This window comes from Saccopteryx leptura, chromosome 5 (assembly GCF_036850995.1).
Source record: "Saccopteryx leptura isolate mSacLep1 chromosome 5, mSacLep1_pri_phased_curated, whole genome shotgun sequence".
Classification (NCBI taxonomy): domain Eukaryota; kingdom Metazoa; phylum Chordata; class Mammalia; order Chiroptera; family Emballonuridae; genus Saccopteryx; species Saccopteryx leptura.
In genome coordinates, this window is record NC_089507.1 from 163,150,036 (window position 1) to 163,170,589 (window position 20,554).

Below are 20,554 nucleotides of genomic sequence, written 5' to 3' on the forward strand. Positions count from 1 at the left end.
CCCCCCCCCCTTCTCTCTCTCTCTCTCTCTCTCTCTCTCTCTCTCTATCTCTCTTTCTCTCCTCTCTAAAATGAATCAAGTTTAAAAAAAAAAGATTAAAGGTTTCAGGAAAGCATCTGAAAGTGCTTCTGCCCAGGAGAAGGTACTTCCACAATGTCAAAGACAAGCAGGCTGGGATTTTTAGGGTCACACAACAGGGGAAATCCCAGTGGTCCCTGGGGCCCCCTCTACGCACCATATTCGATCAGTTGGGGGAGGTGGAATGTTGACGGCCAGTGTTCCTCTACATTCTTGTACTTCTACAGTTAGCAGCAGGGGTGTGTTGGAGACTTCTTCAATCTTCTTTTTAATGAACTCTGTCTCCGTTGCTTTTTGGAAATATTTTGACTTGGTAATTTTATCAACGAATCTCATAATCTTACTTGTCCGATGACCTCCAACATACCTGTAAATGAGGAACACAAAGGGGTGTTAATATAAACTTTGCTTCTTCATAAACAAGAACTTCATGGCCCTTTGTTCACCTTCATTTAGACCACAGTTTCTCCACCACAGCACCACCGAGGTCACTGGCATTTTGGTCTGGGGAATTCTTTGCTGCGGAGACTGTCCTGTGCAAGGTAAGATGTTTAGCAGCATCCCTGCATGCCACCAACTATGTCACTAGCACATTCCCCCCAGGCATGACAGTAATGTCTTCTAGGAGGCAAAATAATCCCCAGTTGAAAACTACTAAGTCAGATAAGGTATAAACATCACACAGAGCTGAGTCTTAACAATGGAGAGTCAAAGTTCTCATAGGACAAACCCAGGAGGCATCTCCTGTTTATGAGGCTCAAATATTAAACATAAAAACTCAGTGTCCTCTTAGAGAAATCTCAGCATCTCTCGAAGGCACTAAGAAATCAGACTGCATCGATAGGAACACAAAACACAATTTTTTACTGACTGCATTTGGGGTGATGTCATAGCAACTTTGAATGGCAACTATTTTTTAAAGGTCTTAGGAACTTCTAAAGAAAAATGCTACATCAAGCTGACATGCTAGGCCAAAAAACCAAGCTTTTGTATTCATTCATATCTACCATAAGACTGCTCTAAGAAGAGAGAATATTTGCTTTTTGAAACCTTCCACAGTTCCAGAGTGTCAGGAACAGTGTGTGTGTGTATAAGGAAAAGCAATCATTCCTAAGAAGGTCAAGCAGGTGGATTTAAAATAATGAACACAAACTTTAGAACCAACTCCTCAAACACCTGGATTCTCTTTCCATCTTCTGTAGGATTTCAAAACTGAATAGACTTTTATTTTCTTACAGATGCTCCTGGCTCCTAGATAATCTTTAAATAATTAAAAGGTCTGTACAGAGAGGCTGTTTAAGCACTTTGATCATTCCACAGTCCAAGTAACAGGCAGAGAGAGCCCCAGAAATGAAGTTCATGATCCAAAATATCAGCTAAATGATTCGCAGTTTCAAAATTCACCAAAGAGCCCTGGCTGGATGGTTCGCTTGGCTGGAGCATTGGCCTGCAATGCAGAGGTGGCTGGTTCAGTCCTTGGCCGGGGCACATACAGAAACAGATTTATACTTCTGTCTCCCCCATACCTCCCCTTCCTCTCTCTGGATTCAATAAAAATAAAAGATTAAAAAAATAGAAAAAAATAAAGACAAAAAAAAAAAGGCAACAGAGAACATTAAAAAAAAAATTCACCAAAGAAATCACGTGAACGTTTCAGCTTTGTAGGAACTATACTGCTCACAAAAATTAGGAGATATTTCAAAATGAATAGCAGCTCAACAGAAATGTGACCCACTGAAGGAGTAATGCTCTCCACTGAGCACCAGAGGGCAGTGTTGTATAATTTGTGCTCCTTGTGATAAGCACACCCTTCAATTCTATATATTATTTACTCCAATGGCCTGAGAAATCCATTTTGGTTAGGGCCCTCTTATGTAAGGAAAGCATATGGGTCTTTTTGCTCCGTGGTCTGGAATTTAGACAAGCCATGATTTGGGGTTATTAATGCAAAAACCATTCACTCAATGTGAAGGAGAAAGGAAAATCATAGAGAAAGAAGGGGAAAAGCTCCCTCCCAGCTTGCTGCCTTGATGGCTGGAGACCCAGAACAGGACCACTCACCCTTCGGCCCCTGGGAGAAGGAGTTTGTCTCCTGCGCTGGGATCTGGGGCCTCGTCTTCATCAGAGGAGCCAGCACTGGAGGACTCCTCGTCGCTGTCGGCCAGACAGTATGCCCTGGGCCTGCAACTGAACAGGAAAGAGTCACCACCGCAACCTGCCGTCACCCAGGCTTGGCTTAGAAAGAGAACGCAGACACCCCACCACCACAGTCATCATTCTTCCCACCACACCCCACAAAGACAAGGTCCAATCCAAGAGTCCCCAGATTGGACTGGTTAACCCAGGAGACACTTCAGCGCCAAGTTCCCTGGGAGGAACACAGAGGCCTTGCGTCTGAAGAGTTTACTTTTGCGCGTGCATCAGGACAGATGGTGGGAGTTCGGTGCGGTTGACACATACGCAGTGAGTTCATCAACAGTGCAGCAATAGTCAATTAGGAGATGAATGGAAAGAATGATGGTTGCAAGGGTGAGGTGACAGCTTATGTTGGAGACAGACCACCCCTATCAATGACAGGGATGTGACTTCACTGGGACAAAATGAACAAAGGACAGAGTAGTCTCTGAACACTATTAAGCAACCAAATGGTCACTAAGCAAAGGCTAGGTCTTGTATTTTTGACAAGGACAAAATTATTGGGACAGGATAAGGCAGTAGAACTTAGGTCCTATCTCCCTGCAGGTACAATCCTTTGGGGTTTTCCTCTGATGTTGTCCTTTGGCTACCAGAAGAAGCCTACTGGGGCAGCCATCTCCTAGTCAACGGGAGCCAAGGGCACCCAAGGGCATAGCACACACACTGGAGTGGACTCGAAGGCCCATCAGATGCCCCAGCACTGGGTGGCAGGACTGAAATCTCCGCCCCTGAAACAGGAGCCTGGCTGTAAAAGAACCCCGTGAGTGTCCTCCCTGGCAGGACACCCGGATCCTCCTTACCCCCAGCCCTGAAACATTAGAGCCAGCTGCTTCAGCCACCAGGCTTGAGTGTAGTATTAAAGGGAAACTCCCTCTGCAGACACAAAAGCCTCTTGTCCCCAGCCACCGAAACAGCAATAGCACCTAACTGACTTGTTCTCCCTCTCCAGCCCAGCTGGGCTGAGAAATGCAAATGTGCCATTCGTTGGTCACAAAGCGACTTCGGACCTTTCCACAGAAGCCCTCACTAGAACTTGACTTATTATTTAACTGTACATAGCAACATATGATTTCCAAGAAAGACTAAATATGGTCTTGAGATGAGGAAAGTTGGGGATGTAAATCCCCAAGGATAACACAACCATCTCAAAAATGTATCTTACTTACTTCTCTATCTGTAATGACTGGGCTCCCTGGCTGCCACCTAGCTCCAGGTAAAGTATCTGTGTCCTGCTCCCCATCCACCAGCACAAAAGGCTGCCTCAAGATCCAGGACTCCAGTGAAACTCACTGAGCCACTGCCCCCTCCTGTCCTCACCAGCACTCGTCATCTGGCAGCCTCCAGACCCAGGCAGAAGCTGAAGGCCAGCACTGCAGCAAGCTCTCAGGTTCTCTGCAGGGCAGAGAACAGGAAAAATTCTGTGACTGGAAGTGAATAATTTAGATAATGGTATATGAGTTAAAGCCGATCAGATGACATGAAATTCTGATTTTGACCAAACATTACCTCTTCTTTCTGCAGGGGAAGCTATATCACATGGAACCCAATACTTACTAATTAAACATGTAACTAATTGTTTGGCTGATACTCAGTTTTATAACTGAACATGTATTTTATGATCTCAACCTTATGATGTCAGCATGAACTTCAAGAGAAAGACACACTACGTACATCCTTATTTCTAAAAGACATGCTAGAACTAACAAAGCCTAATTTTTAAAAACACACCTTAGAATTCCAGATGAGTGTGATAACCTTTCCAAGAATCACCTTTTTAAAAGGCTTATTGCAGCTTTGCTGCCTCTGCTAACAATCTTTGTGGAAATGTATTTGGAGCCAGACACATAAGAAAAAGTGAATCCTTTTATCACTGATACTCTGTTTCAGACCAAACATTTTATTTCTTGGTCTCATCATCACTACTGGCTCTGAAGGACTTCTAGCAATTTCTCAAATATTCAATTCAACTACAAAGTAGGATGATTTTCTGTCACTCAGATAGTTCAAAGAATGTCACAGCCTCCAAAGACAACTCTTAAAAAGCATCTCCAAAATGCTGTAAGTGAAGCATTCATAACAGTCCAGTGAGGTGACTGCTTTGTGGGGGACACACTCACCGTGTATTCATTTTCTTTTATTTAAAAGAAATCTGTCCCATACATCTGCCACAGACACCCATGTGAGTACATCTACAGAGCCAGGCGTAGTCACAGTGTAGACCGCAAGCACTTGGCTCTCAAAATATCAGGGGCCTCAGGGTGGAGTGGTGGAGACAGTTCAGGGTACACTGTGGCCCAGTGACCCAACACGGAGGACAGAGGGGCCTCCATGTGTGGACCTGCCCCCATGCCCAGGCTGCAGTGGTGGAGCGTGAAGAGGCCAAGAGCGTTAGAGGAAGTGCCCCACTCCAAGGCCACCTTTCATTTCAAGGGCAGCCCACTCACAGGATGTTTCCTGACTGACTCACTTTGGCCTTCCCAGGCAATTCCTAATGTTAAGACTGCTCAGCTCACTACTTGAATTTTACTGAGTTTACTACTGCCTCAAAGTTATATTAACTACTTATGGAAGAAGACTATTTGGGAAATAAACTAAAGGAAAAATGTTTGCAAATATAAAGTGTATACACATTTCAAAGGAGAAAGGACTTCACCAGAATAAAACAACATAGATTTCAACTTCCCACCATCACCCTCAGGGCAATAACGTGAAGATGTGAACCAACTTCCTACCAGTAAGTAGGACATCTCCCAGGTTGAACAGTACCTCCTGATTCCCCAGGGGCACAATCATTTGCACACTTGAAGGAGGACTGAAAAAAGTAGAGAGACAAAGGAGAGACCCTGCCAGAGCCCGACAGCAGAGGAACAAGCACTCACCTGAATGTGAGGCCCTAGACTGGCAGCCACAGGCTACAAGGAGGGCCTAGAGGAAAAGGGCTCCCAATCCACCAGACATTCTACTCTTTGGGGAGGTTTAACACTAAGCAAAATTTCAGTACTAAAATCACAAGCTTAATAACAGCTAATACTGACTTCTGTTTCTACTTCAGTATGCAGCTTCAGGGTAACTGCATATGCTCAGGACTGAGGAAGTGGAAGAAGTGGATTCTAAATCACTTCTGGGATTAGGTTCTTAGCTATGGATGGGCTTTCAGAGCCTCTTGATGCTCCCAGAGACTGTGAACCAAATGGTACATATACATGTGGGACTTTTCTGGGAGAAAGGTCCAGAGCTCTCAGATTCCCAAAGGGGTCCTTATACAAAAAAAAGGGTTAAGGGTTCATCTGCCCAGGGCTTTTGTCCTGAATGAAGTACTTTGGGGTTGTATTTTTCCTTGTCAAATTAAGTGACAGCCAATTACAAGTCAACATAGAATTTAACACTTTCATAGGAAGGAGCAAAACATTTTATAAACCAGACTCTACTGAAAAATAAATGGTACTTTAGAAATGTATTATAAATTAAATATAATACTATCATATTTCAAAAGCAGAGGATTTTTTTTTCAGTCTACAGAAGACTGCTTGCTCAGAAACATGTCCATCCTCTGATCAGAGTTTATGAACCTGAAATTGTGCCAAGACAGCCAGATGAATAATAGCTAACGTGGAACACCTAAGTGGCAAGGATCTAAGGGACCTGGCTGTGTGAGGGCCCCACCTCCTGCCCAAGGCCCCACCCCCCTTTCAGTGATGTCTCAGCAGCTCTATGCCAACACAGGCTGCTTCCAGAAAGGGCTCCTTGTACAAATGCTGCTGACGGATGTTTGCTCTGCTGTGATCCTATTTATTTAGACCTCAGGTTAAAGACTGCTCCTGCCTGACCATCATTTTATAAGCAGCTTCATTTTATAAGCAGCTGGTTCTGCAGTTGGTGTCACGAGGCTGGACTGATGCTCAGGGGTGCAAGGCGATGGGTTGGGGGCTGGAGCAGGGAGAGAAGTTGAGTCTGACCACAAGACTAGATCCCCTAGCAATTCAAATCAAGGAAGTCTGTACACTTTCCCTACCAGGAAATCCTCTTAAATACGCCTGATCTTAATCCTCTCAAGTCTACAAAGTGAGTCTTTATGTCCAGGAACGTGATGAAAGGACAAGCTTCCTAGTGGTGTCACATGGGACCAAACATGACTCAGCACTGAGAGGGTATGAAATGCCACATGGAGAGTTGATAAATACCACTCACCAGAAAATACAATCCAAAGATTGCCGAATCCAAACACATTTTAACAAATAGAAGAATGAAAGGGAAATAGCACAAATACAGGTTAGAGTGCATACAGCAAGTGAAATTCTCCAATTATTAAAATAGGAACATTTCATTAAGTAACTTGGATAAATCAGAATAATCTACATAAAAGAACATTCTCAAATGCATGACCCAGCCCCCCACCTGCTATTAGCACAATATAAATAGAAGTATGAGGTCAGTATCATAATAAGCAACAATTTAAGAGCATGTATCTTATATTTAGACTCTGAGAAGGTGGCTCCCTGAGGCACTTTCCTGTCATTGCACTGTTAATTCTATATAGAGGGGCTCAAGATGTAAGAAGCAGACTCCAATTATCATTTTCAGCTTGGTAAAAGTCATTATGTAATTTAAATTGGTAGTCAATCATTTTAAAGGTGTGTGGGAATGTAAAATTTCCAGCTTAACCATTCTAGGCATTTAACTTTATTAATTAGCTCGCAAATTTGGAATAGTTACTATATCAGAAATTCTGGGCAGTAGATGCAGTCTTTTCTACAAAGACAGGCATTTACTGAACAAATCAATATTGTATTATTTAAAGAAAATGCATCTCAAAACACTTTAAGAGCACCCTCTTGGCTACAAAATCAATCACTAATAATAAATATTTGTGATTAAAGCAGAGAGATCGCCTAAGGACCTCAGCCTTGCCCACACATGGCTGTTTGTGGCTGTAGGTTGAAGGAGGTACTTTCTGAGGTAATTCTTTTCTTCACAGAGCATTTTTATTGCGCAGACAAGCCTGCCCTGCTGGTGAGTCAGTGATGCTTTCTGGGAAATCAAGAAAGCAGCACGGAGGCCAAAAGGCGCTGAGTGGAGGTGGGGACTCCCAGCCAGGCCAGCAGGGAATGAAACTAGGGAACCACTCCCTGAAGCCCTCTGTGGCCCAGAAGCACTTACATGGAAGCTCACTCCACATCCGGGACTACACACCAAACCTGCTTTGCAAAGGCTCGGGGGAGAGGTGGGTTCCCCAGGGTTGGATTAGGAAATTCATATAGCCCCTTACCCTTCTTTGCCAATTTCTCCAACCTTCAGGGCTTCAACGAGAGGCTCTTTACCTAGTTTGGTCAAATTCATTTTGGTCTCAAGAGTCATCAGAAAGGACCCATTGTAGGACATTTCCAAATCGATCCAGAGTCCTGGAGAAATGGTGAAAAAAACAGAAGGGTTTTTTTTTTCCCTACAGAAAAACATGACTATAAATGACAGCATAAAAATTTATATTTGAAGTATCTAAATAGGTATCACACTGAAAGTCTCTAGCTATATATTGCCTGAGGCACGCAAGAGGAAATTGCAAAAAGTTTCTAGAAATGGTTCAAGCTCTTGGCAAATTGCCGGCATTTCAATACCCATTAAAACGGTCACAGTGAAGGCCCTGGCCGGTTGGCTCAGCGGTAGAGTGTTGGCCTGGCGTGCAGGAGTCCCAGGTTCGATTCCCGGCCAGGGCACACAGGAGAAGCGCCCATCTGTTTCTCCACCCCTGCCCCTCTCCTTCCTCTCTGCCTCTCTCTTCCCCTCCCGCAGCCGAGGCTCCATTGGAGCAAAGATGGCCCGGGCGCTGGGGATGACTCTGTGGCCTCTGCCTCAGGAGCTAGAGTGGCTCTGGATGCAACAGAACATCGCCCCCTGGTGGGCATGCCAGGTGGATCCCAGTCGGGCGCATGCAGGAGTCTGTCTGACTGCCTCCCCGTTTCCCGTTTCCAGCTTTGGAAAAATGAAAAAAAAAATGGTCACAGTGAACTCAATGCACATGTCAGCATTGGCAGAGTCTCATCCTCAGGGTTCTTCTCACATTTAGTAAGAGGATGGCCTGACCCAGGGCAAAGCCAGGGCAAGGTCTGCTGATTCCTAGCCAGTTATGAGGCAGAGGAGAGGTGCAGAGACTTCACTGCCAGCTGGGTTGTTCCTTAAAGGCACATGTGAGAGCCACTGTCTTTCTTAAAATTGCCTAAAATTGTGGGGGCGGAAAGGAAGAGAGACCAAAAACGGTTCAGACTTAGCTCGGAAGGATAAGGACAGAGACAAAACTTTTAGAACCTTTTATTTCTGGAAATTGCCTAGTAATGGAAACAAAAGAATGAGTGTTTGAGCCCCATACTTTGTACCTCAGTTTAAAAACCTGTTCCTTGCGCCTGATCAGGCAGTGGCATAGTGGGTAAAGCATTAGCCTGGGACACAGAGGACCCCAGTTCAAAACCTCTAGGTCACTGGCTAGCGCACAGGGTCACTGGCTTGAGCATGGGATCATAGACATGACCCCATGGTCACTGGCTTGAGCTTGAAGGTCACTGGCTTGAAGCCCAAGGTCATTGGCTTGAGTCCAAGGTCACTGGCTTGAGCAAGGGGACACTGGCTCAGCTGCAGCCCCTAGTCAAGGCACATATGAGAAAGCAGTCAATGAACAACTACGGTGCCCCAATGAATTGACGCTTCTCATCTCTCTCCCTTCCTGTCTGTCCCTATCTGTCCCTCTTTCTGTCTCTCTCGCTAAAAAAAGAAAAAAGAAGAAGAAGAAGAAAAAACCCTGTTCCTTGGAAAAGATACTTAATACTAATGTCAGTAAGATCAAATCTAAGAGGTTTTTGACTTTGTGGAATTTCACTGGGATGGCAGAAATCTAAAATGCAAACAGGTATCAATCCCCTGGGGACCTTCTACACCAAGATTCTATGACTCAGCAGGTAGGACAGGACAGACTGATTTTTCAGACTCAGAGTGTCATAATACCTCAATAAAAATACGATCCTTCAAGTGGGTGTTTAAATGTTAATAAACTTTTAGAGATCCTCATAAGACAAAAGACAACATTTAAAGGAAGCAGGAAATTACTCAAAAACTATCATTCATACACAGCAGCATTTCCAAGCAATTACAGTAAATAACCTATCCTTCATTTGGCCACCATCTCAGTTAAAAGCTTTGCTTAACCTCAAGAAGCACTAATGATATACACAATAATTCCTCACTAAAGGCAGAATCATTTCCAATTTGTTTTCAACAAATTCTTTTTATCATAATTGAAGGTAAATATTTTCCATGAATGACCTAGTTTAAGTGATATGCAGATCAATTGTGATTGTCTTCCTCACAGCAACTCACAAAATGCTTTATTTCTTGCTTACATTAAGCAGTTAGAAATCATTACTTAGCTTGCTCTTCAAAGATACTGTTACTGGAAGTAAAGGGCACATCTGCTTTCATAAACACATTTAGTCATTAATCACTTCTAATAGAAGAAGGATCAGGGCAAAAGATTTTATATTAATAGATTTTAAACTCAATGTAAAAAGAATGTCAATAAAGAAAATATTCCATATTTCCAGCTTTATTTAACCTGAGAATCAATAGACTCAAATTATTCAGACATAATCATTTCTTTTGAAAATTCTAGTCAGGTTTACAATAAATATTAATAGTATTATTGCCTTTGAAGGTTGTCATATTAAGGACCGGGAATTTTACTTCTTATAAAGTGAAAGGCTTTGTTTGTCTGTTTTTTATTTATTTATTTTTATTTTTTTGTAACAGAGACAAAGAGAGGGACAGATAGGGACAGGCAGGCAGGAAGGGAGAGAGATGAGAAGCATCAATTCTTCATTGCGGCTCCTTAGTTGTTCATTGATTGTTTCTCATATGTGCCTTGATGGGGGAGGGGGAGTAGGGATGGGACAACAGCAGAGCAAGTGACCCCTTGCTCAAGCAAGTGACCTTGGGCTTCAAGCCAGCGACCCTAGGCTTTAAGCCAGTGAGCGATCTTTGGGCTGAAGCCAGCGACCATGGGGTCATGTCTATGAACCCACGTTCAAGCCTGCAACCCTGTGCTCAAGCTGGTGAGCCCACGCTCAAGCCGGATGAACCGGCAGTCAAGCCAGCAACTTGGGGCTTCAAACCTGGGTCCTCTGCATCCCAGACCAATGCTCTAGCCATTGTGCTACCACCTGGTCAAGCTATTTGTCTGTTTTAAACGAGGGGCTGTGGATACAGGCTTAGTAGGCTTCTGGCCCATGCCCCAGTCACCAGGACATTCCCTCAGTGACACAAGGTCCAGGAGCTGAGGCAGGGAAGAGTAGGGAAGGGCACATGGAGCCCGTTTACATGGTCTGGGGCTTAAGTTTCACTGGAAATTTCTCAACTGTTTTCCCTCCTCATCTGCATAAGGGAGACCACACTGACCTATGTAGCCCAGCGCCAGGCACACCCTGGTGGGGGCCCCTCCCCCTCTCAGCCATCGCCAGTCCACTTCCTTACTCCCACCACTCCTCGCCCCAGCCTGCTTGCTGCTATTGCCACGGCAGACAGGGGCCTGGCCAGAGGAGACCACGGGGCCAAGAGGAAAGGGGCTCTACTGGGCAGCCAGAGAGCCCTGTCTGGGGTGGGACAGGGCCAAGAGGTGGATGTCTCACCAGGCCTCTACGGGGGGACAGAGTCTGTTTCTGTATCATTGTATATGTCCCAGGAGGCCCACTCATGGGGCCTTGCTCAGCACTGGTGGTTCTCAGTGGAAATATGAAGGAGTCAAGAATGGTTTGAGAACCTCTAAGAACAGATATCAACTGCAGATATTCCAACAAATTACTTTCATCTGTGCTTGCCTTCAGATGAGGGTAAGGAGACATGTTAGCATTAGGCGCAAGGAAAACCTGTGCCGATTCCACAGGCGGAAAGCACCCAGAACACCTTGAGGCGCAGCAGCCTGCAGCCAAGGCTGACTGGTTACATAACCGCTGAGTCAGGAAGCTGCCAACTTGCGAGACTGAAAGGTAAAGTGAACAGTTTCTAGAAAGGCTGTCTTTGCATTGGGGATCAATGCGGCAACACTGTGAAGACCAGGGCATACACTGTTCGGGGAGTGGTGTCTTCACTCTAACTGGGCTGAATGCTACTCATCTAGATGAATGCAGTTACAGAGTTGTTTCTTTCATGCTCTTGACAAAAGTTAAGACTTTACTCTGAGGCATTTCGTTTAAAATGCTACTTTCAATAACCATCTGTTCTTGGTAGTGCTCAAGGACAAAAACAAGAAGTTGAGCAGGACAATTTTTTAAGCCTTTAAATATTGATAGGAAGTAAGGTGGTCAGTCTTGAAAGGTTCTCGAAAAGGACATGAAAAGAGTCCTGTCTTAGCTTGGGCTGCTATTAACAAAATGCCATGAACTGGGTGATTTAAACAATGGACATTTCTCCCAATTCTGGAGGCTGAAGTCCCAGATCAAGGTGCTGGCCAATTCAGTTCCTGGTGAGAGCTCTCTTCTTGGCTTGTAGATGGGCTTCTCACTGAGTCTTCACAAGGCAGAGACAGAGCTAGCTAGCTCTCTGGTCTCTTGTAAGCACCCCTCCCTCATGGCCTCATCTAAATCTAATTAATTACCTCCAAAGGCCTTATCTCCCAACACCATCACATTGAAGGTCAGGGCTTCAACAGACGAATTTGGGGCAGAGGAGACACACAAACCTTCACTCCATAACAGGTCTCCCAGGCACTAGGGGTCCTCACTTGAGGGGCTGTCCAGTGGTGAAGGGTGGTGCCTAATTGCCAACAAGTTCCTATAAAACCACCAGCCCTTTATTCTGGAACATGGGAAACAAAACTGACAATGACAATGCCAAACTTCAGTGAGTCTTTATGCAAGGACCTGTGAGCAGCTCAGGTGACTGTTTCCCACTCTTCAGATCCATGAGGAAAGGATCAGTTACCACCACCACCACTACTCTGAGGGAGACTGTGGCAAACGGTACGGCTCACCCTATCCAAAATGCTTTTTGAGTTCTTAATACAAGATAGCAGAGCTAAAAATACCAAGATGAATCCCTGCCCTCAGGAAGTTTACACTTAAAGAAGAAAGATGCCTAGGCCAGCTGGTGTGGATCAGACTGTGATGCCACCAGTAAAATTAAATAGCCTTGGTGGGGATCACAGACAACTAGAACAGAGGTTCTTCTGCCTTTTCCCTGGTATTTTATTTATCAGACCCCATAACCTCAGGAATAGTTCTATCAGGCCATCCAACTATTAATAGTAACTTCACTCAGCAGTTCACTGTTTTATTACTACTAGAATCATTAAAGGAATCAGTCTCAATGGAACACGTTTAACAGGGCATTGTGGCTCAGGAGTTGAGAGAACCTAAAGCCTTGCTCTCCTGAGCTTGGACCTCATGGTATCCTCCCCTCCCTTCCCTCTACCTTTCACTATTAGTGGTTGCTTTTCACTCTGAAAGCCAACATTTGGCATCCAAGGAACAAAACTTCTTAAAGTGGAGCATTAATAATGTATTACCAAGAGCAGATGTTTGAGTTATCCGGCTCTTAGAAGAACTCACAAGTGATTGTTTTATTCCTGGTAAACAGATACCACAGAAAACCAGAATTCCTTGTGTTTGGCTGTGTCTTTCAGGATAGACACCATTTTCAGTTTTGTCTACCTGTAACTGTTCTTGGAAACAGCTCCACCTTTCAAGGTGGACATAATCGCAAATCAGTCTCCTCTCTCCCACCCCTATCAAGTTCCACAAAAGGGTCTTTTTTCTTCCTTTACGCAGAATCCTTTTTCTTTCCAAAACACCATCTAGCAGAGACAGAGTGTGCACATTATTCCTGTCAGTGCCGAGTCCATGGTCTGGCCCCGTCACGGAGCTCAGCCATGGACAGCTGCTCTCCTAAGGTCTACTGTTGACATGGGTGTGGCAGGAGGAATGGGTAGGTCACAGCCTGACTCTGGTTCCAGTTTCTGAAACACTCAGTTGGCAAAGTAACTTCAGTCCCAGCACTGGATAAAGGAAACAGGCACTATAGGGCAGTGTTTTTAAATTGCTGGTCTGCCAGAAATTTCATGCTGGTCTGCGAAAGAGTTAACCACTTTTGATGTTGTATGAAGATTACAGACCCAATGACTTAGCTGAATTCGCTTATGCTCAGGGTGATTGCCACTTATCAGCCTGTATCATCGATGAAAATACTACTGAGGTTGTCTTAGATATCTTTGGAACTTGTAGGCTCGTCCAAAGAACCTTTTGCACCATGCAGAGCATTTATAAATCATGCGCAATAGACAAAAAGCATTTGGACAAACTTATGTACTATTCAGTGAATCGTACATGTGGAGATTGGAAATTAAGCACCAGCTTGTACCATGTTGCACTGTTACACACGGTTAAGACAAACTTTTATTCATTGCGTGTTTTCATTTCCAGTCAGCTTGGTCACAGGTCCCCAACTATAAAAAGGTTGAAAACCTTTTCACTAACAACAAAGCTTTGCAACAGCAGCAGTAGAAACACTGATGGTTCATTCTATGCCACATGTCGTCTATGAGCACTTTACATGTAACATTTTATCTCCTCCACAACCACATGAGGGAGACACTACTGACACCAGCACTTTCCAGATGAGAAAACTGAGACCAAGTAGCTAGTAACTTCCCGAAGTCTCACTGCTGGACAAGGAAGGAGCAGGGCCCCAACATGAAGGCCTGGCTCAAGCCCTTTTTCCTGCGAGCCTCTGGCCCAGAAGCTGTGGAAGAAGACAGAAGGCCAGCTCTCAGGTGAGTCATGCCCATTTGGGCTTCAGCTTACACATGTAAAACACAGCAGGGTTAGCTAGGTCACCTCTAACTGCCCTTTCAAGTCTATATACTCATCTTCCCAATTCTGTAAGTGTTGGATTCCAAATTCATTTTTAACCCCAAGAGAAAGAACATTAGGAGGGACTATACCAGAAATATACCAAATGTACCAAAAAGGTAACCCTGCCTCTCTGTCTCTGAATGGTGGGATGACGAATAATGTATTCCTTCTTACCTAAACATTCCAGTTTTCTCTACAATGAATATTTGTTGAATAAGTGAAGGAGCAAACATTACCTACCCTAACAGAGTTCATAAAACCAGGAGGAAAGCTTAGCTGAAAAGGCTGGCCTGGTGGACTCCAATTGCTGGCTCTGGAGACAGCAGCTCAGGTGGGAAGGGGAGGCCAGGTTGGGGGAGTTACAGAGACAGGACTCTGGACCCCACTGTGTAGCCTGAATGAAAGAGAGCAGACCCCCACACACTCCATGGTTAAAGGTGTATGTGGAGAGGGAGGGGCAGAGATAAGGCAGGAGGGACAAACCTGGTTTCCAGTCACCTGCCCTTGGTAGGGAGTGAAGACACCCTAGGGAAGGTGGTTACTTAACCTTATTAACTTCACTGGAAATTGGCTGTGTCCCAGAACCCGGAAAGGCCGCGATGGCCAAAATGTGATTTCATTCAGAGGAACTACAGACTTTGACTCCTTTGGAGGCCACAAAAGCTGACAGTGGCATTTTTCTTTCCGTTTATCCTGGTAGGATCTGCCAGTTTTGAGCTGTAAGATAGATGGGTCAACTATGAACCCAGCAGTCTGACCCCAGAGCTGGCGCTCACAGCCACCACTCGGTGTTGCCTCAAGTAGAACATCTGGGGGATGGAGCGATGCAGCCAGCTCTGGACCTCAGGGCCCACCGAGCCATGTGCCTCCCACAAACAAGCACAGGTTAGGAAGCATTTTTAAAAAGTATGTGTGGGGGGACCCCTGGGAGGTGCCTCTCCCTGGGGAGTGAGCTCTGCTCTAACGAGTCAGTTTTAGTAAGACACCCCTGATTTTAATTTCCCTGAGAGTTTCCCTTAGAGCAGCGGAATCCAAAACATGTACTTCCGTCACGTTCATTTCTGTTTTACTATCACTTGTATCCTTTGCAGACTTGGAAAAACATAATTTGACCGAACTTTTCAAACCCACAGGGTTTATGTCTTTATCATTCCTTCCCTCCCTTGTTATATAAGCAAGCAGAGCTCTAAAACTTGCCCTGAAAGGAGTTAAATAAGCCTCACATGGATTAAAAACCGAAAAGCTTTCATTTCTGGCGTAAGAATTTTCAACCAGTGTGCTGTAAGGATCTTTAAAACATGCAATTTTAGTCAGGGGCACTGACCTCTTTTCCCATAGATGGTCAAATAAATAAAATGACAACAGCCAACACAATAGTCATCTGGTGTAAATGAATCAAAATTATACCAATTTTATTTGTCAGATCAGCAAAACCTTTTGTTGTTGTTGTGCCACAGAATTTTAATAATTAGTGTATGAGTGCTATGAGACAGAAAGGCAAACTGTCTCTCTTCCAAGGGACAGGTAGAGACTAGAGACTTAGACGTCAGTAAAGTTCACTCAGAGCCTGACAAAGCTGTCCTGGGCGGCTGCAGAATTGAAAACCACAGGGACACTTCTGAAATGCAGCAAGGCCCAGTTGTGGCACTGTTCCCCTCCCACTGGAAATTTCTACTAATTCAACAAAGGACAAATTTGGTCCTGAGATAAGAGACTGCTAATGCATTAGAAAATAGAAAATAGAGCATGCACACACATTATTTACTTTATTTAAGCCTGACTTTCAGAAGGTTTATGTTAGCTGATCATTTACCAGCTTGTTACATGCAAGTCAATTCCTAAAGAGGCAAAGAGCAAAGGGCAACCCAGAGCCTGCCAGAGGCTGCAGGAAGGCGGGCAGTGCCTGTATGCCGACAATGGAGTGGAGATCCTAGCGACACACTTAACAGATGATGCATCTTTTCTTTATTCTATTAACTTTTTAAAAAATTTATTGATTTTAGAGAGACAGAGAGAGGAAGGGGGAGGGGGGGACGGACAGGTGGTGAAAGAGAGAGAGATGCATTCATTTGCTGTTCCACTTAGTTGTGCATTCAATGGTTGCTTCCAGTATGCGCCCCGCCCAGGGACCAAACCAGCAACCTTGGCGTAACCGACTGAGTTAACCAGCCAGGACTAAGATAATGCATCTTCTAAAATTTCACATGTGGTTAAGAAAACGCTAGCTAAATCATTTGCAAAGAATCTTATCCAGTTTTACTCTTAGTAAACCAGAAATTAATCAAACCTAGGAGCACTCAGATTTATTAAAGTGTAGACATAATTAACTGGTTATAGGCGATCTCAATGTGCTATATTAGGTGGAGTGCATTTGCAAATAATACTCTGGTCTCCCTCTTCTGAAATCAATGGGATGCTCAAAACATGAAAATATGGGCTCACTGTCAGCTGAAACATTGCTAAAGAGAAGGACTGCTAATTGTAGCACCAGAAAAACAATCCCTTTGTATTTATATCAAATGTATATAACATAGAAAATTATTTCACTAAATATGGTTCAAGAGCCATCTGTTATAGCCATACAGAGACACAAGTAGATGTTAGAGTTTCTAAATTTTCCAAAACAAATATCATTCTCTTAAAAAGTTGGCATTACTTCCTGACGAGGCGGTAGTGCAGCGGATAGAGCGACAGACTGGGAGGCAGAGGAACCAGGTTCGAAACCCCGAGGTTGCCAGCTTGAGGGTGGGCTCATCAGCTTGAGTGTGGGATCATAGACATGTGACCTCATGGTTGCTGGCTGAAGCCCAAAGGTCACTGGCTTGAGCCCAAGGTCGCTGGCTTGAGCAAGGGGTCACTCACTCTGCTGTAGTACCCCCCTCACTCCCCTTGTCAAGGCAGATACGAGAAAGCAATCATTGAACAACTAAGGTGTCGCAACGAAGAACTGATGCTTCTCTCTCCCTTCCTGTCTATCTGTCCCTATCTATCCCTCTCTCTGACTCTGACTCTGTCCAAAAAAAAAAGTTGTAATTCTTTTCTACCCTACCTTGTTCCTGATCCTTTTGAGGAAGAGTATAAATCCAGGTTAGGTGGAAAGAGGTCCACTTGAACGGGGTATTACAGGGGAAAAATCAGCTGCTACCCCGACTGGGAGATTCTCCTCCTGCCTACCTGGCTCATTCTTCTTTTCACCAAACTCCCATGTACTAAATTTTTTATCAAGGTCCTTTGAAAGTTACATGCCACAAAACAGACATAAATCTTTACATTTATTTAAACTCTCTATGCATTCTAATCAACTCTTTCTTCCCCAACCCAAAAGAGTAGGTATAAATAATGTCAATAGTATGTCTTAAAAATCAAATCTGAGAACCTTGCTCTAATAGAGAGCCTTACTTTCAAAATATTGCCTGACATGTCTTCCTTTATTCAACACCTACTAAGCACCTACCAGGAGTGGTAAGGAACATGAAGATGTAAAACATGAAAATGAAAGAAAGTGTAACCTAGAAGCTGGGGCGAGGTAAAGACGTGGATACATACGGGCAGAGGCAGCTCCTGGAATGCGTTCAGGGATGGGCAGATGGCACACGTGAGGCCCACGCAAGGAGAGGGAGGCGGAAATCCAGCCCACTGCCTCTCACCCTGCAGCCATCTAGGGTGGGGACTGTTTCTAAATCACACAAAAGCTCAGGCCTCCCAGCACATGAGCATCTTTGAGCTGGAGGAGGACTTTTGAAGGATCTGAGAGAGGAAGTCCTGATCTATTCCCCATTGGTTTGAGGCTGTGACTGTTAAGAACAAAGACAACCAACATGAAATACATGATTTAAAAAGGAACCAACTCCCTCCAAACATAAAGCCTTGGTATTCAATCTGCAGTGAAGAGACATTTCACACTCAGAGAAGTGGTCATTCCTCTCTAAAGTCAATTAAGAGTTACCTTGATGATCAACATAAGGCTTGAAGGCCTGAAGGATTTTTGGCACAGCTACCCCCATGTCAAGTTCCGTCAGAGTTAGCTCATTCATAAAGTAGGGGAGCTGGAGAAGAGAAGTAAACAGGAATGAGACATTAGTACCCTGGTAAATGTTAGAATTCAACATATTCTCAGTAGGAATGATGGTCAAAGTTTCGGGGACATATTTATTTAACCCAAATCTATTGAACACGTATCACATACTAGGCATTATACTACAGATAAAACAGGATGAGCCAGGTAAGTTCTTGCTCTCATGGGGTTTATCTCAGAGAGGCAGAAACAGATAAGTATACAAATAACTTCAGAGAGTGATTAATATTACAGAGAAAATAAGGCAGGAAACAGGAGAGTGGGAGTCTGGGGCGCGGTGGGGTGGGTTATTTTCTGGCTAAGGAGGCCAGGGAAGGTACCTCTGAGGAGTGCTGTTTGGCAGAGGCCTGACAGTGGAGAAGGAGCCGGCAGTGTTGGGCAGGTTAATAATACCCAGCGTTGGCTTAAGTGTGGGAAAATGGACTGTTCTTGGACTACCATTTGGGAGTTAAGAAATCGCTACAATATTTCTGATGGGCAAACTCACAACATTTACTGAATTCCTTGAAAAAAGAAATCACATCTCTTGCCCCTTCCATTTGCCCCTGGCTGCGAGTCCCTCCCTATCCCCAGGGGCTGGCCTGGGCAAATCCATTGAGAAGCTAGCTTGCTTGCTTGCCCTCTGACTTCTGGTTGGACTTGGCCAATAGGAAGCAACTGTGGGCAAGGGAGTGGGGGGCAGGTAAGGTACAGAAAAGAGTACTGTCCCACCTGTGTCCCCTCTGTCTATTAAAGGCCACAGCTCTTGTCAGACAGGCAGCCCACCCCAACTATGCTACCCAAGTTCCTGTAACTGCCCCCTTACACTTGCACCTCTCAAGGAGTGGTAACCACTCCCCACTGCTGCCAGCCCTGGGGTCCTGCACTATCCCTTTTGTTTTCTCTACAGAAAATCACATTTTTATAAATCTCCCCTTTCTTAAACTCTCCTCTTAGGCCTCTCCATTTGAGTGGGACCTCAACTAATACAGCTATCATTGGGAACTTATTAAGAGAAAATAACATCGAAGTATCGGTATCAAGCTTAGGAATTCCAACTTTGCCCCAAGACTACAGACTTCATTCATCTATATGTATATGTATATAAGTTTCCTCCACCTAGATTTATGCACATTGTATGGGTTTTTTTTAAATCTTTAATCCACTACTAATTTTTGTGTAAGATATAAATTAGGGATACACTTCAATTTTTTCCCCCAATAATTAGTCAGGTATCTTAACCTATTTATTAGACTAGCAATACTTTCCTTATTAATGCCACCTTTAAATTGGAGACTGCACCGGGCACCCTGTGTTCTCCGAGTATCAAGCCTCTTCTATTACTATAGCTTTATAATACATTTTATAATCTGGTTAAGTCCCTCTTTTTTCCCCCCAGAATTTTCTAATTCTCATAAGTATTTCTCCATTTTAACATTAGAATAATCTTGTAAAATTTAGAGTAATTTTTTTTAAAATTAAAGTTATATTAAACATTTCCCATTAAATGACGTAGCATTTAGTCAGGCATGGCTTTAATGCCTATTTTGACTGGACCTTTTTAGCTGCCGCTTTGCAGAAAAACTTACACACTTTTCAGATGCACCAGTCAGAGCACTTTCTCTCTGATTTCCTACAGAGGGGAGGGACTAACTTAAAGAGTTATTACGAAGTCTGTGAATGAACAAAACATGACTAGAGCCAGCATTCAAGTGTACATCTCTAAACTGGTGGTCACTGTGTTTGGAAAAGCTTTTTCCAAAAGCATCAATGTTATATGGTCACTGGCCTCCCAATCAGCCTACAAAATGCTACTTGGCCAAGGATGTAGCCCAAATCTTGCACCCTTGGCCTCCCCCTATCCTTTTTGTCTATTATTGCCATTCTAATACCCAGTGTGGCAGATACAGGATGCGTTTCTATGGAAACAGGGCTCTAATACTGAGCAGCAGAGCAAAGACAGAGACAGGAACATGCTTGTCCCTCCTTGTAGCCTGTCCAGCCTCCCACCCCATCCCATCCTGCACCCTGCAGTCCTCAAGGACCTAAGATGAAAGAGGTTACTGGAGGAACTGGGGACTGAGAAAGACTCAGCAGGCTGCAGTGGGCTCTCACTACCAGCCAGCAGGACAGGGGCGGGATTCACCTGAAGGGTGTGGTTACCTGTGTACTCACCGGAGTACCCAACTCTAAGGTTCTAGAACACTTCTCAGCCACCCTCCACCCTCTCCTTGTTTAGATGCCTGATCTGAATCAGAACTCTAAGGACCAGGCCCCGGAGAGCCTCCTTTGTACCCTGCAGGGGAGGCAAGGAATGGAAAGGTCACTCTCCCTGCTCTTT

At 44.4% G+C, this 20,554-nt stretch overlaps 1 protein-coding gene across 2 annotated transcripts in view; it reads right to left on the reverse strand.

Annotated features, from left to right (window-relative positions):
* The window catches only part of TEX2 (testis expressed 2), a 131,092-nt gene that overhangs the window by 14,162 nt on the left and 96,376 nt on the right, over window positions 1-20,554 (reverse strand). The window contains exons 7-10 of one of the 2 annotated variants that reach the window (XM_066386412.1): window positions 18,106-18,205; window positions 7,541-7,673; window positions 2,140-2,259; window positions 236-445 (exon numbers count right to left, since the gene is read on the reverse strand). In XM_066386412.1, coding sequence (XP_066242509.1) covers window positions 236-445; window positions 2,140-2,259; window positions 7,541-7,673; window positions 18,106-18,205 — 563 coding nt within the window. Of the gene's footprint in view, window positions 1-235; window positions 446-2,139; window positions 2,266-7,540; window positions 7,674-18,105; window positions 18,206-20,554 lie in introns of both variants that reach the window. The other variant, XM_066386411.1, reaches the window with a different exon arrangement.